Source organism: Papaver somniferum, chromosome 11, assembly GCF_003573695.1.
Source record: "Papaver somniferum cultivar HN1 chromosome 11, ASM357369v1, whole genome shotgun sequence".
Lineage (NCBI taxonomy): Eukaryota > Viridiplantae > Streptophyta > Magnoliopsida > Ranunculales > Papaveraceae > Papaver > Papaver somniferum.
The window spans coordinates 5,743,425-5,761,518 of record NC_039368.1 but is presented as its reverse complement, the minus strand read 5'-3'; the positions used below and the strand labels follow the sequence as shown (position 1 = coordinate 5,761,518).

General features: G+C 38.5%; 1 protein-coding gene across 1 annotated transcript; it reads left to right on the top strand.

The window, feature by feature from the left end:
- Nucleotides 1–1,336: 1,336 nt before the first annotated feature.
- Nucleotides 1,337–2,748, top strand: LOC113323983. The gene is made up of 3 exons (XM_026572329.1): nucleotides 1,337–1,521; nucleotides 1,596–2,506; nucleotides 2,570–2,748. Exons 1-3 carry the CDS (start codon nucleotides 1,337–1,339, stop codon nucleotides 2,746–2,748), a joined length of 1,275 nt encoding a protein of 424 aa, XP_026428114.1.
- Nucleotides 2,749–18,094: the final 15,346 nt, after the last annotated feature.

The window sequence follows — 18,094 nt, the reverse complement described above, 5'->3', positions numbered from 1 at the left end:
GTTACCGAACTCTTTTATGGAAAACAAAAACTTCATCAAACCTCTCTGCAACTTCCATTTTCAACTCATTTTGATGATTACTTCTCATTTATTCAATCAAAAACGAATGACAAGTAATGGGTTTGTGAAAATATCTTTGTTAATGTTTTAAATTAAGCTATATATATAGAGGTGGTGGTGGTTGGTGGTGGTGGTAATCGGAGGTGGTGGTGGTAATCGGTGGCTGGTGGTGGTGATAATCGGAGGTGGTGGTGGTGGGAGGAGGTGGTGGTGGTAATCGGAGGTGGTGGTGGTGGTAATCGGTGGTTGGTGGTGGTGATAATCGGAGGTGGTGGTGGTGGTAATCGGCGGTGGTGGTGGGAGGAGGTGGTGGTTATCTATATATAGGTGGTTATTAGGTTGGTTTTAAATTAAGTTAAGTTAAGCGTAGGTTAGTCATTTCAACGCTTTAGGACACCCCTTATAACTATACGGAGGTGGCCTAATAAAACCAAGGTCCCAAAAAAAACATGGTGACTAAAAAATCATTCTTAATTAAGGAAGCCACATTCCCGACCAAAATTTGGTTTCTTAAGTAAGTATGCACTGTTGGATTGATTGACAACTCTGGAATCTGCAACTTGTTCAGTTGTTTGTCCGCCAACCTGCGATGTTACTAAATAGACCGTAGAGAGTCCACGCAACTGGTGAAGCCCAGTAGTACCATCTGTCCATCTCCATCATATTGGGATTTGCTGCGATTGTCAAATTTGAGTCCCAGACTTGAATGTATTAAGCAAGTGTTCTAGCATGTACATCAAAGGGGAGTCAAAAATTAAACACCGGCCTAGGAATGACGAAACCAGAGAACAAATTCCATAAATTGAATTTTTACATTTAGGCCCTCAAGGATCTTTAGGGTCCAAGGTACACTAATTAACATTATCTTATGTATTCGCTAAACTAAGTTCTATGAGCCACACAACAATTTTGCTAATTGGCCGGGTTGTGTGGGTCGACCTACTATGAGCTGACTGCACCATTAAGAGATGCTATTTACACAGTGAGAAGCTGATTCCTTTGATTTTGGTTCACAAAATGAGTATTTGGCGTTGGCGATAGTTATGGAACTGTGTACTCCGTTAAGATGCCATATTCAGTTTGCAAACCCTAGGAAATGAATATTTATTCTCGATGCAGCAGCAACTAGTTAACTTCTTTTATATTACATCACATCAAATCCAATAAAGCCGCTTACTCGAAATCTAGTTGTATGCCCAGTATCATATCATATGTTCAGCCTACTTGGCCGAAATGCGATTTCTCTGAGTTTTCTGCTTCCGCCATTTTTTCCGTGATGGAGGTTGTTTCTTTAGCATCTTCAAGTGATTCACAGCGAAACGAAGAGCAAAGATCATCGATTGAAGAGAATTTGAACTTGGGGTTAGCTGATTTCCCTCCGTTGAGTAACTCTTTGGGTGAAAATGGAAGTCGAATAGAAAATCCTACATCTGTTTCGAAATTGGGTTTGAATGGTGTTTGGTCCTAATTTTTACTCAACGAGAACGAGAATGGGAAGAGTAATGAAGTCAGTCCTAAGATTTATCAACCTGCAGTGATGATGGGGATAAAGAAGGGGTGTCAATTTCTTCTGAAATTCTCCAAGAGGAAGTTAAAGCTTGTGAGGAATTAGTGATTGGGTACTGTGTAGGTCGAAAACTTCCATTCTCGATGGTGAAAAAAGCAACGGATGAACTGTGGAAGACGAAATCAGAGGTATCAATTACTTTACACAGTAGCAATTCATTTGTTTTCAAATTTATGAATGTAGATGATAGGAATTTATCCCTAGATAAGGGAGCTTTCTACATTGGTAAGAGTCTGTTTATTGTCAGACCCTGGAGTCCATGGATTGAAAATTCCATTGCACAATTGAAGTCTATTCCTGTGTGGATTATGATTTATAATGTTCCTCTTCATCTCTGGAACAATATAGGTTTGAGTCCAATTGCTAGCTTTGTAGGTAAACCATTGTTGATGGATGAGTGCACTCGGAATAAAACTAGGCTTATTTTTGCTAGAGTGCTTGTAGAGATTAGCATCGATTCTGTGTTTCCCAACTCAATTCCACTGTGGGTTGATGGAAAATTTGTTATGAACCTCCCTGTGGAATATCAATGGAAACCTCAGAAGTGTGCTCTTTGTTCATCCTTTGGCCACTCTAGCAACATATGTTCGTTAAATGGGGCTAAGAGTAAAACTCGGAGGACTCCTTGGAAGAAGCAAACCTGTGCGACTCTAGAGAAGAGGCAGTCATTTTCTAAGGAGACGTCAATTGAGAAGGAAAATGATGGAGGTGTGAATATTGAGAACGTAGATGTGCTCATCCCACCCATTGATGTGCAACCCAACCGGCAAATGGTAGTAGATGGTGTAGGAGCTTTTGAGAAAATGGCAGAGAGTGGTGATCTGAACGAAGAACCGTTTATTGAAAGCAAGACTTATACTAGAAAGAATAAAGAATCAAGTAAGAGGTGTTTCAAACCAAAGTAAACTCCAATTTGTCATTTGAACCCTTTTGGCGTTTTAGGAGCAAGTTCTCAAATTGTTAATGCTGAAACGGTGGAAGCGCTTCCTAAGAGTCGAGAAGAAGAAGACAAGTCAGTTGATACATCTTGCGAAGTTGAGAAGAACCATGAGGATGTGGTTATTTGTGAAGATGCAAGCGGGGAGTTTGAGCATGGAACTTGTGGAAAAGTTGTGTGTTGAAAAGTTGAAGCCTTTAGAGGATATCTCTCAAAGAAAAACAATGTCGAGAGAGAAACATATAGGTACTCTAATGAATCTAAGTTCCTTGCTAGGAGCACCTATTGGAGATAAAGAAGCTGAGACGAAAAACATCTTTGGTGGCATCTTAGATAGATACAAATCCTTGAAAACAGACAAGGATTTGGGTCCGAGCAGTGAGAAATTAGGTAGAGGAAAAAAATCTTGTGCCAAGAAAAATCTGTAGAATTCTCGTGATGCTCTTGAACTTTTCTTTTAGTTTGCTAGGTTTGCTAGCTTTGTGGCAGCTGTTTGTTTGGGTCGGCTTTTCAGCCTCCTCTTGTTACGCTTAGGCGTCTTCTTTTCCCGTATTCATTTTTTTTTCAATAAAATTTTAACTTTTTAGTCAAAAATAAATAAATATATATATATGTTCAGCCTACTTCAATGCCTTATCTTGTATGCAATTTGCTACCCAATCTAGAAATATGTTTGCTGATTTTTATCTTAATGCATTTGAAATTTCTTTTAGTATCACCCATGAAGGGATCCGGATGCCGCCACTGAGCTCGACGTCACCTGGGCAAGCAACTATTAGGTCAATTTCCTCCGACGCATGAAGTTGATTTTGTTTTCGGCGATTGTAAAATGTGATAAATGAAAGTAGCTTTGCCAAAATGGAGCAGTAATATCACATCTCAACAATTTGGTAACCTGCTAAAAATCCTTTAAATAAATGAACTAAGCTAACTAAGATAATTTTATGACTATGATTAGTTAGTTTTTGTCATTCATTTCTGACAAAACAAAAAGATCACAATAAGTATGATTAGTTAGTTTCATTAAACACTAGCTCATGGACTTGCTAAATTTTACCCACCCACCCACCCACCACCAATGTACATATACCACTGTACCATTCTTTGTACAAGAGTATCCGTACGTGCATATGCACGTGCTTGATCAATGGCTAAAAATGATCCAGTAAGTGGGAGTAAGTTAATTAGGTCGCACTTTAATGTACAGGATAGAACCATCAAAATTTTATTTCCCCTAGTCTTCTTCAATGTATCTTAATCTTCTCTTTGCGTTTTTTTACTTCCTTAAAAGCTTTACTGCTCTCTCTCTCTCTCTCTCTCTCTCTCACACACCGTATTTTTCTCCCCTGAAAATCTTGAGTTCCTTAGTTTTCTCTTGAAGAAGATTAGATTTTGAGTCCAAAGTGATATTGATTGAATTTTACCGTGGAAAACGAATTTAGGGTTATCACTTATCATCGTTGCCTTCTTTGTTTCTACTTCTTGTTGCACTGTTTTCTTGGAATGATACATGGTTAAATCGATTGAAGCTTTAAATTAAAGAAAAAATTGGACCAATTTAGAGGAGTGGGAGCAGTAGAAACAAAGAAGAAAAATGATTGTAGATATGAAATTGTTTTAAGGATTGATTTTGATTTCATTTCCATCGTTTCAAAAGCACAGATCTAGCTAATTTCAAGAGTTTTTTCCTTTTGTGTGATGTCAATTACAATTATACCCTTACCGAATTACTCAAATGTACACATACTTTTATAAGAGTTGGGGTATATTTGGAAATCATAATTTGCAGCTTCACCCAGCTAAAGTAAGCATAGTTGGCTTTATATAATATCAATCCTGGCGGCATGTTCCATTAGAGGGGCGGGAAGTGTGATAATAATGTCCCTCTAGTTGGTTAGGGGATGTCCTATAGAGAGTGTAAATTGACTAGATTACCCTTTTTATCTTAAATGGACTAATTAATCTAATGGGATCAGATCTCTTCTCTTCTCCTCCTTCATTAAAATTGAAATTTTCATCATCCTCGATTTGAAAAATTGATAATTGTTGATTGAAAACTATATTTCGAAAAATCCAGCTAGGATTTAGTTTATTGTATATGATTTAAGTTAGTTTTGTATCAAAAATTAGGGTTTTGGATCAAAATTGAAATTGAAATTTCTGTGTTGCATGTGAGTTACGGTTGGTAATAACTCCAATTGGAACCGTAACTATAGATTTGGTTGATGTTACGGTTCATTTAACTCAAATACCAACCGTAAGTTCTTGATTTTGAGATAAAATGTTCAATTACGATTTTTTTTTTTTGCAACCGTAAATTACTTACGGTTGGTCTCGTTACTTAAGTTACGAACCGTAATTTGTCCTAGATGTTTCATTTTATTTTTATGGTTTATAATTGCATCACTGTTATCAACCGTATTTGAGTTACGACTTGTAACTCAAATAACCTTACCAACCTTAGGTTAGTTACGGTTGATCCCGATTCATTAGTTACCCACCGTAACTGGTATTACGATTGGGTTTTCCTCAAATTGAACCAGTTACGGTTACTATTCGATACTTTTGGAACCGTAACTCGCAATTACGGTTGGTAACGAGCTAAATTCCAACCGTAAGTTCTTCTGAAATTTTAAAAATTTCGATTTTTTACGTACTTTAGATAATTTTGAGCGACAAAAAGCTAATGAGAACTAATTTAGAGATTTACCCATCTCAAATTTGTCACTGGAATCAGTCATTTTGGTTGAGTGAATCAAAATTTAGGGTTTCACAATTATCACAATTTTTTTTCTTTTCTTCTCCTCTAAATTTTTTTTTTAACTCTAAAAATATGATTTTGTTATACAATTTGTCTACCAACTCATCAAGTAGATAAGCTGTTTTCATAAGATACATATTGTTTGTGGTACTAACTAGTAATTTCCCTGTGGTTAGAGAAACTCAACCAAACAAAATAAATAACTCGAGATAAAGAAAGGAAGTGGAGTTTCATTTCTTCTTATTCCAAAATGAGGACGTACATGGACTATTTATAGGCAAAGTTTTGCATAACATGGCACACAAGGAAGTGACACATGTCCGCTTACATGTCTATGTTAGGACATATCATCATGTACAATGTTTATCTGTTTAAGTGGCTTATCAAATCGAAAATCAGTAAGGCTTGGAATGTTCTTGATCGGTGAAAATGGTGGGCCACCTATAATGACGTGTTTACATAATACTCCCCTTGAACCACCATTCTAAGAACGTTGCTTCATTAAAACTTTGCCAGAAAAATCCAGTGGGATAAAAACTGGTTGATAATGGTCGTCACGAATTTTCTCGCCTTGTCAAAGCTGTTTCAGAAAAACCAGTTAGGACAAAACCTGAATGACGGGAGTTCATAACAATATTGCCGATGCAGCTTGTTTGGCTTTGTGTAAACTTATCAGGAAAAACCGTGTGTGGTAAAAACCTGACTTAAAGGATAAAGTGTGATGATCAGATCACCGATTCCTCCAAAAATTCTATGGATATTCATCTCTTTACATGATGCTCACCGTTCTTAGTTGTTATCTCATTAAAAACCCTCGTCAGGAAAACCCAAAGGTACAAAACCTGAATGTAGGAAAACATGAGTTCTATGAACAATGATAAGCCCGCAGATGTTGCCTCGTTAAAACCTTGCCCGAGAAAACCCAAAGGGATAAAAACCAAACAAAGGAAAAAGAGTACAACATTTCGATCTGCAGGTAACAGTGGACTCGCATGCCTCATTAAAACCTTGATAAGGAAAACCCAGTGGGACAAAACCTTGACTAAGGAAAAAGAATACACGACGTAATGTCCAACATACCCAATATCCATAGTTTTCTGCGGCTTTACTCCCCCTGATGAGTAGGCGTCTGAGTTGATCATTATTTTCAGTAGTATTACTTAGAGGTCCTGAGCCATGTTCTAATGACTTCAGCAGCTTCACCTTCCTCTGGTTAAGAAACTTGGTCTGATCTACCTTTGTGCAATTTCTTTATGATCATCTTGTTGTGTCTGCCTTTTATTCTCCACTAGCTTTGTCTGAACAATCATAATCGATCGGAGGATAAACTAGTATCCTCTATTAACGGACAATTATCTAGGAAAATATTTAGCTGCTTTAACGAACCTGCCAAAAATAAAAACTTAAACAGTTTGACTAGCTTTTCTCTGTGAGAGACATCCAGCGACCTTTTATGCAAAAGATCCAGCTTAATGGTACCATGAAGATGAGGAGGACTTTCTTCGGACCAATGTCTCAATATTGGTGCTGGATAGAACCAAACTTTCATTTTTAGTAAAAATACAATATCATGCATCTATAGCATATTTCAGCTAATATACTATTTACTCATCTTTGGGCACAAACCACAGAGTGATACATATCCTTTGCTGAGATGTAAACCGATCAATCTTATAAAGTAAGAGATCGCGTAGCTGTAATTGTGTCAGCTTGTCCATTTAAATATGTCTAAACCTTTAATATTGAAAAAATTAATGGAATTCCAACTACAACGCTCAACCAACAGATTGAGACCATGTTTTACCGAGAATCTTATCTCGAACTCCTGCTTTAAGCATTTTCGTGCTTTGGAGAATTCTTCAGGAGTTCCAATTAAATAGATGTTATATAAAATCTAGTCAATGCACAATTTATGAGCATATAAGATGGTTCACATATCCCTGGATAATATAAGCATTCACTTAGACGATTGGCCACTTTCGTCTTTATTGAGCAAATGCATATGACATGGTAATTCTACTGAAAAAAACTTCAGGATTATACATGTAGTTTTTCATTATCTAGTCTTTCAAACAGATCCGCAGTAACCACATCAACTAGATGCACATTGAGTCCTTTAGACTACAAGAAAAATACCAAAAAGGTAAATGCATCCATAATAGGGAATACATTAAAGAAATCCATCTCAGGTTCCTGCAAAAGATTATGTGCTATTAGTTGACTTTACTTTTCTCACTATGCACATACACCCACCTGTAGCCACTAGGGGTTACATTATCGGATGTCGGAACTGCAAACACCCGTTTGTGGCCAAGAATATCCCATATTATCGAATGTCCAGGATGCAATACCAAATTTATGCATTTTTGTGAGAAACTGTTATTCTGCTTTGATCTCTCCTGGTTTAACCAATCATTCCTTTGATGACATTCCCATAGAGAGTGGTTTAAACCAACAACACCTGCGGTAGTATCAGTGGATACTTTGACTATATCATCAACAATCATTGCATTACGATCATAAATTTCTCTATTGCATGCATGCCTTATGGAAATCCTCTCATTTTGAGGTTTCACAGCCTTTGCAGAGACATTCTCTTATTAGGAGAACTATACTCAGAGAAATTAGATCTTCTACTGATAGTCTCTTTAAGAGCACTATCTTTCAATGATTGTGACTGGCTCTTCCTTTTAAGAGGTGCAGAATATTTCAATTCAACTAGTCATCCACGCTCAAGGTGTGTTCTAAGTGACACACTTGCTACTACATTTACAATTTCTCAAGGAAGCAATTTGATTTGCAATCTCTGAAGATGTCAAATCTTCGGCATGTCTTTTAGTGATGAAAACATCAAGATGAAATACATCCTGGTTTATCTTTGGGCAAACCGGGATACTTCACGCCGTTTTTCAGGCGATAGACTTTCCTCCCCCAAACGGTGGGAAGACTTTCTCATCAAATTTGCAAATCTGATAATAGAGTAGTAACAACAGTGGAATATAGCACGTCTCAAACAGAAAAACATGACAATGGTTACATGAGTAATAAGTTCAAAGTGCACAAGAACATCAAATGTGCTCACCATCAATTCCCAAAGCATTACTAGGATGATACAACATCAACCGATGACAAACAAGAATTTCATTTAAAATCTATATGAGTATAGATACACAGTTACCACCAGGTGAGATGTCGAGTCATTTATTACTACCAGACCATACTTCCATCAACCTAGTTAGTATCTGCGGAAACTCACTTTCAAGGGGTGGCGCTGCATAACAAGCGACCTCAATTTTCCCCACCGCGCTTTTTGATTAGCATCAAAGTTGTAACCAATGCTGAGACTAAGGTCTCAAGAGAGTACACAAGGGAGAAAACACATTAATATGGACTGAGGTCCATACTTTCCAATCATATAAACGTTGTCGATAATTCCTTTGCAAAGGGGGATATCTATCCATAACAATTTCAGTAGCTACTCTGAACATTATCGACAACCAGTTCATAATCAGTTAGTTAACGATCTTACATCATTCTCAAAAGCATGAGGATATTTTAATCCATTGGTACCAGATTTCAGTATGCGGATATTCTTCACCATGGGATATCAACGCAACTTTTATGAATATGCTCCTCGTCGGGAGATATATGAACTCATAACTCAAAGACAGTATGGACGTTGTCTGATTAGATTGGCATACCTCATACAAGAGGTTTTCATCTATGTTTCTAAGCATATTTCCAGACGAAACAATCGCTGCGATTACACGGTAAGCCTTGCAAGGAATTTAACATATGACGAATCAAGCAAGCGTACTCTTGCTAAATCTAGCAACAGAGTAATCTCCAACACCTCAGGCATTTCTCGGTGTGAGAATTTAGATGAGAAATAATTGGATTTAACCAATGTCGTTGACGATTCACCCCATGATCCTTAGGCGGGATGTCTCATCAACGGAACATTCAGTTCTGCATGACTCAACCTATCCAGGGAGAAACTAGGTGCAGAAAACAATAATAATGCGCAACCCAGGAAAGGTAACTGATCAGGTTTCCTCTCCCGTTTACTGTCCAGCTGAGATAATTTTAAGAATTTACATTGCCATGTAAAATTAACAGTAAACTGTAAACGAATTTTCTGACCATAGACATTATCTCAATATCAGTACCAGTCCTACCAAGACGACTGATAGAGATCAACAACAATGGACGGCATTTCAAATGCGTGTATCGTGTCTTTTATGTCACAACGATAGAAGAGCTCTTCCGGGCTCAAAGATGGCTTATTCAAACCAATCATTATGCTACCATCCCGTATTTTTCCACTTTTGGTGATACGGGGTTTACCAGGTTCTTAAACCTGATAATTATTGTGGTTCCCATATTCAAATATGCCTACCACAATTATATTTTCCTTCTTTGCCAAAGATAGACTTATTTGCATAGGTATTGCAGCAAATTTAATTCACCACACTCATGATTTAGGTAGTAGGTCAGGCGACGAGAATGAATGGTATTAACTTTAAATATCATTTAAAGAAATGCGACACTCATTATTGCTCGACGTTTGTATATCTACGAGGCGCATTTAAAACATGCAGCTCTAGTTGTTGCTATAAAAACATATATAAAGTGCAAATTAAGCACTAGCTCTTTAAAGCTCGTCGATGCATATAATAGGCGCATATTATGCACGCTGTAAAGCTAGCAGGAATACATAAGGGCGCAAAATATGCGACTCTCCTTATTGCTCGCCGCAAAATTATATACGGTGCATATACCTTCTCTAAAATCAAGCCGAACTACTTACCACGAAAATCAACGGCGAAACCAGAAAGAAAACATTCAAAATGTAATATACACGGTTCTAGCATAACACCGACAAATCTCCAACTTCGTCAATTAGGGTCGACGAAATACTAATCTATCAAAGATAAAATATGAACACATTCTTTATCTTAAAATAAATTGTCTCGATATCAATTGCAGGTCATTTTGAGGACCGCTGATAGAGACTGACTAACTGTGTAAAGCCGGTGTCCATTTTTCATCGCATCCGACCTTTGGTGGAACTACTTTGAGTTCCGGAGATTATTATAGCAAATGAATATTAAAATTTTGTTATCCCGCAGGATGCAACAATTTCTCGATCTTCCGATATTAAACCGTTAACATCACAAAATTATTGGTGTACCAACAAAGACAATTTATCCTCTACGCTATCCAAAAAGGACGCGGAGAAACCTTCCGTTGGTTGGTTAAAGAGGAAAATAATAAAACGCTGCAAAACTAAAATATTTGGCTAAATTCGGAAACCGAATAACATCGCAAATATGAGTCCTTGCTAATACGTACCTGTTTTGGATATCTCTTCATACCATATAATTACCTGTGCTCCAAATAACACATACTGGACACGGTAAGAAGTCTAACTCTCTCTTTAACAAGTCCTAATTAAAACAGAAAACGAGTTAGACATAATAAGAATTGCACATACATTTTACTTAACAATATTTAAATTTAATATACAAGGATTGAAGAGAATTATCCTTTTCCGTATTGGCAGCCCCTACCAGTTGATGTAGAGAAATTCGTGCCGATAACGTGTTATACAATTTGTCTACCAACTCATCAAGTAGATAAGCTGTTTTCATAAGATAACTACTGTTGTTTGTGTTACTAACTAGTAATTTCCCTATAGTTAGAGAAACTCAAGCAAACAAAATAAAGAACTCAGAGATAAAGAAAGGAAGTGGAGCTTCATTTCTTCTTATTCCAAAATGAGGACGTACATGGCCTATTTATAGGCAAAGTTATGCATGACATGGCACATAAGGAAGTGACATGTGTCCGCTTACATGTCAATGTTAGGACATATCATCATGTACAATGTTTATCTGTTTAAGTACCTTATCAATCCGAAAATCAATAGGGTTCGGAATGTTCTTGATCGGTGAAAATGATGGGACACCCATAATGACGTGTTTACGTAATAGATTTTAATTTGTTTTAGAATTAATATAAGTGAAATTTAATTATCAAAAATAAATTATTAGATTATCAACACTAAATTATGTAAGGGTTAATTAGTCATTTTTTATTTTATTTCTATAAAGGGCACTTCAAATTACCGTCTAGTGATCCCTTTTTGTCCTATTTACTGTCGCCTCTCTAATAAAATCCGCCGCCTGTTTAACAGGATTGGATAATATAGTATCGATACTTGATACTAGTATGTATTTTTGAAAATATGCGTAGAAAACTACATAAAAGAAAATTAAGATGCTGGAGTATACTAATAATAGGCCGGGCCTCACAACCCGGCCAGTTAGCTACGTTAAATGCGATTGCACAGATTTTCATAAGCAAAGTTAAATAATTTACATTTTCCTCGGAATCAAACATTAAAACTGTTGCAAGTTGCAGCAAATCTTTGCTTTGAATAAAAGAATCATTTGTAGACTTCCCTGCTTCATCAAACCAACTCACTCTTAGATCCACAACGGCTCCTGGTCCACTGGAGTCAGATTTTCTGAAATTAAATAAAATATTGAAAATTACATGGGAGGATCCATTGTTTATCAAATTGCATCTTTCTCTCGAAATCCAAATCGGCGTGTGTGCTTCTTAATACAATTCTTTTTGATCAATAAAAATAAAAAGAAAGTTATAATTCAGTTTCCTCCCACATATCACTTTTTACTGTTTCACGGTGACTTGGTAGAAAATTGAAATATAGATATAAACTAAATTAGAGAACTCCAATTCAATTTTCACATCTACAGCATTGCATTATCTTTTTCAGATGCCAATTTTTGGGATGCCTATCAAAAGCCTTTTACTATAGTTAGTAGTTAATACTTACCATATTCATGAGCGAGTTACTCAATTCGTTGCATGCATTTACTTAGTTCATTTCATGCCTTTACTCCTCATGAACAATTGTTCAGTAGACACGTTTCTCCTCCATGTAAGATCATTCATTGACAATTCATGCAACCTTGAGATAGTTTTTGGGAAAGCCTCAAAGGTTAACGGAAGTTAACTAATTATGTACTAGGAGGTTTGAGCCTGACATAGACCCATACCCAGACTCATATAAAGGTTGAGTGGAGTCAATAAACCCATTCAAAGACTTTGTTAATTATTTTCTTGTATATACATGAGTCCTTATTTATTAACAATGCAATGCTCCTCTGTTTCGAAGAAATAAATGTAGGTACATATTTCATCTTCCGCCACGTGTCCACAAAGACATACGTGGAAGACATGCGGTTAAGGGCATCAAGATATGATATCACGCGTGGACAACCAAGAGTCACCTTATTCTATCCTTAGAAAGATCCAAGATCTACGGCTGGGGATAGTCAGACTAACGCAGACAAGACAGGGGCAGAGGACAGCTGTCTACCGCGTACAAACATCTCAACTACCCGCATTAAATACCCTCAAACATCATACGTGTCAGTCATCCTGTATTGGAAGCGCAGATAATACTGCGTATCCAGACAGAACACGCAGATGCAGCCGAGAACACGAAGACTTCTGCGTGAGTGGCTCTAAACACAAGAGGATAAGGTTATAACGGGCTTCAAAAGTGGATCCCACGTAACCTCCCTATAAATACCCCTCTCTCCCAAGTGAAGAGGGAGGCCGAAAAACATTGAGAGGAGAATAGGAGAGAGACAAAGAGATAGAGAAAGTGTAAGTGAAGTTCCTCCTGCTACGCAGGCTTATATTGGTCTCAAAGTCATTCGGTTATTTCTGTAACCTTCATACATATAATGAAAAACCCAAACCCGTAGACAGAGATATGAGTGATGAATCATATAAGTTAATCTTTTCATCTATATGCATGCATTTACACTTTATATGTTCAATTCGATACTTATGGTATATCATGTTCATACATTTTATATTTCATCCACTATTTATCTTATTGTATGAGCCAAGAACAATGATTGTAGTTGATGAGACGAGGAAGAGTATTAGAACTCTGAGTCAAAGATTCGACATAACCTATCCATTCCCCTCAGGCGCAGCTTATTTACTGTATTGTCATGAGTCCGCGGGAATTATTTGTGAATACTCAGATGACACCAGATCTTTGTGTTCACAATCTGGCGCTAAAAACAAGGATCTTCATCCCGGTAAAAGATTTATCTTCTCCTGTGATTTGTTTCGGGCTTCGTTTTCTGAAAATAACGATGTATGGAACACTACGGTTTTTTCCGTTCATGATTTCAAAAACCAAAATTTTGAACAGATTCACGTTTATCTAAGTAGATCTGATTCTTCATCGATTTTCTAAGTTTTCACGTCTTTAAAAATCAAAATTATGAACAGATCCGCGTTTATCTAAGTAGATCTGATTCTTCATGCATTTTCTAAGTTTTCACGTCTTTGAAAATCAAAATTATGAACCGATCCGCGTTTATCTAAGTAGATCTGATTCTTCATGCATTTTCTAAGTTTTTAGGTCTTTGAAAATCAAAACTTCGAACAGATCTTCGGTCATCTACACAGATGGACGCCTTAAGTATTTTCAAGATTTTGCACCTTTGAGGACTCAAAACGCTAATAAATATCACGTGGGGCCCATTGTCTTCGTGATTTTTTTCTCTCTCTTTCAGGAAAATATTAAAAGATGGAGAGAAGAAAAGATGTCGGGAAGGCTAAAGCTCCTTCAAAAGATATTCCAAGGACAACCCCAGTGGTAACTAGGAGTAAGCAGAGAGGGGAAAATCTAAAGGCAGCGGATAGGGCGCAGGATAATGCAGAAAGCATGGCCCCCATCAATGCCAACATCATCGCAGCAAACGCCGCAAATGCCGCGGCAGCCAAAGCAGGAGCTTCAAGAGCTGGCGGATCCAAATTTGGAGCTCCCAGAGTAACCAATGCTCAAGTACAAGAACATCAGGAAGTCGTGGCAGAGTCAGGAATACAACAACCCCTCTATGGGATGCCCTTAACCAACGAACAGAACATACCCTTTCCATCCAAGCAACCGCTTCTAATAGGAGGCCAACCCTCACAACAACCGTCGAGGTCCCAAGGTGCATAGTTAGACCCACCAGAACCAGTAATACAGATCGTGGATGAGGAACAAACCATATACGTTGATGAGCAATTGCGGGAAGGAACACCAAATCAAGGGTCAAATCATTCCGCTCAGATGATGGCCGAGCTGACAGAATTAAGGAAGAACCAGAAGGCATACGCAGATGCTGTGGCGATATTAGCACAAGAGAACCAAACACTAAAGGAAAGAATCATTCATAGCGCAGAGGTAGAAAACCAACGCGACGAAGCAAACTCCAAGGCTGTAGCACCTAATCAATATAGAAGAATGGTGATCGCAAACAACCCACTTCCATTGAATCGAAGAGGAGCAAGGAGCAGCCAAAGATCATACCCTGATTACGATCCCGAGAACTCGGACTACTACGACGGTACCACCTTCCCACGAGCAAAATCTACCATTCATGAGGAACACCAGATCGCAATGGAAAGTCTGCGTGCTGAGATGCTGGCATAAATCAAGGAGCTAAAGACTAGGCAGGGAGGAGGAAGGCTAGAGCAAGTGATGAAGGAAGCAAACACTACCCCGCTGAAACCACACTTAGCCAGGGCTTCCATACCGCAGAAGTGTTCGGTTCCTACTTTCGATTGCTATGACGGATCAACTGATCCTGCGGCTCATCTTCGATATTATAATCGAATGATGGCCCGTTGGGATAACGAAGACTCCATACTGTGCAGATACTTCCCATCAAGTTTAAAGGGTCCGCGTTGTCATGGTTTGATAACTTGCCATCAAAATCCATCGACTCCTACGACCAACTCACATAAAAATTTCTAGCAACATACATGTACAACAAGGTTGTCAATACCGGCATGGACAAACTATTCTCGCTGGAGATGAAATACAAATAGACCATCAGAAATATACTAATAGATGGCACAAGATTTGCCAAGCTATTGGCAACGTAGATCCCGTGGTTAGTATCAACTGCTACAAATGGGGGATGGACAGGATGAGTCCTTTATTTGTCGAGATCCACGGAACCATCCCTACCACCGAAGGAGATCTCCGGATAATCATAGAAAAGCATGCAAGGTTAGAATAAATTCAGCGTGAAAATCCCGGAGCTCATATTCAACGTCCCACACGCAAAAATTCCGTGGATCAAGCCAGCGGGTCCAAAAGAGGAATCACAGAAGAACATCCCAACGAAGAAAGAAAAGAACGAAGGGATGATAGACGAAGAGGTGATCGAAAATTTGAAGATCAAATCTATACCAAGCTGAATACCAGTTATTCGCGCATCCTGAGAGAGATCAAAGGGAGGGAGAACTTCGATTGGCCATGGTCCAAGGGAAAGCAGCCTCCTAGATCAGAAAAATCCAAGGAATACTGTAAATACCACTGTTTCAACGGACATCAAACAGAAAAGTGCAAAAATCTCAAGATAATGATTCAAAAACTAATCGACGCAGGAGACCGGAAGCAATATATACAAAAGATTGATAACGAAGATAGAACCAAGAGAGGCAAGCAGGTTCAATTACCAGAAGGAAACCGCACCCTCAACACGATTTCATGTTCATAGATTCAAGGACCATCCCTAACCGCCCAGATTGGGAAGAGATTGAGAAAACAATTCGAATATTATTGTGAGCTTTATAAGATCGATGGGAAAGAGGTAAACGAGCACGAACAATGGATGGACGCGCCCATGACTTTCGATGCAGACGATGTGGAAGAAGACATGGAAGACCATAATGATCCTCTAGTCCTCACACTCCCAATAGCAGGGTGCAATGTCAAGAAAATTCTCATCGATGGAGGAAGCTCAGTCAACGTCCTTGATGAGTGCCAAATATTGTATATTTTTATCCCTTTTTGTTGGCATTTTAACTCATCTTTTGTGCAGTAATTCTACATTTTACCCCATATTCTGTATTTTCATTGTTTTCAAGAATAAATATTTTTATTAATTAATTTTGAATTTTTAGGTAATAAATAAAGTTCGGATGAGTCGCGGAGCGAAAAGAGCAGAAAAGTAGTGAAAAGCCGGGAGAAATTACGCAAGGAAGCCGCGAAGAATGGTGCGCACAACCTCATTTTCTACACACAAAAGCGCCCCCGTTCTCAGCCGTCAGATCAGTTCCCAGAAGCATCCGATGGTCGCTCCTTCATAGAGCATCAAAATCTGAAGTCTCTGCCAAGCACCACAGCGCTGAAATTCCAAGCCTTCAGATTAGATGGTAGTTGAATCCAACGGTCGCTCCCTTGCTGTTCATCAACGTTTGATATCTCCGCCTTACACTACAACACCTAACCCCATCTAGAGCCGTTAACTTCGTTGTATCAAAAAATCTGACGGTCGCTACAAGCTTCACTTCACATCACCGTCCGATCTACCTACCAGCTTCGCATCCAGTGACTCAGCATCGCAGAACATCAAGATTGGATGAAGCCGCCTAACACCCTAGCGACCGAACCCATCCACCTAACCAAACACCCTTCTCTCCCAAACCATCGAACCCTTTCTTCACCACCACCCCCCTCTGCAGAACCATCACCCCCTCTGCAGAACCGCCATGCCCCGTACCACCACCATGTCCGTCTCCATCACCACCACCTCACCCCAAATCACTCCACTAATTTCTCCCCAACTCTATTCTACCTAAACCCATCACGTACCATCTCTTTAATCATCATTTACAACCTCAATTTCTCATCTCTCTGCCTGAAACCCTAGGTGAGAAATTGGTGATATAAATGATGATTAAAGCATCAATTGGAGCTCGAGAGGAACGAAAAGAAGCAGGAGAAGATTGGGTCGACGAGATGGAGCGAGTATCTCATCAACAGTAGGTAAATCAATTTTTCACCAAACCCTAGTTCTACTGACTTTGGGGAAAAATTGGGGAAAACCAAAATTATGTGTATTGGGTATAAATGGGTGTTGGGTGAAGTGTGTAGAGGAGACTATTTACCTCTCTGGACTAGCCAGTAGAGAATTTGCTAAAATTTTATGAACTTCAAATTTCAGTGTTTTTCTCAGTTAACAGTTGCAAGTTGCTTATGTGTTGAATTATCTGATATGTTGCTAGTTATGTATGAATTATCTATGTTAGTGTATGCATGTTGCCACTACATGGTTAGCATGAGCTAATCAACTTCAGGCCAAGGCTCAGTGAAGCCTTGTGCACTGTCAAGTGTAATTGAGCTAGGATAGTTCTTCCCTGCTGTGTTTAGATTGTGCAAATGAGAGATGTCAATGTTCATAGAGCCTGTGATTGGCTGTACTGTCAAAAGACATCCAATGCTAGGGGTAGACTAGTGAGCAAGTTGGTGTTCTTTCATTTCTAGTTGTATGCTTAGGAATGAACATAACCTAGACCATGTCACTTGATTAGGACACAAGGTGGATCATAAGCCTTGGCTTACCCACCACTTCTCTTTCAGTCAATTATAATTTCAAGACATGTGTGTTTGCAATTTCAGTTATATTTTCTTGCTTTTTATTTTCTTGCACCTTGTAGCTACTGTGCACTGAAGTCAGTGCACAATCCTGCCTCTTTCCCTTGGCTGCCAAGCCTTGGTTGTTTGTTGCTTTTCTTAACTGCTTCTTTATTGCTTTACCCTGCATTTTTGGTTCTTTGCTTATCTTTCCCTGCTGTGGTTCTTAGCCTGTTTCCCTATTGCTTTACCCTGCATTCTTGTTTGTATGCCTGAAACCTTCACTGCCATAGTGCA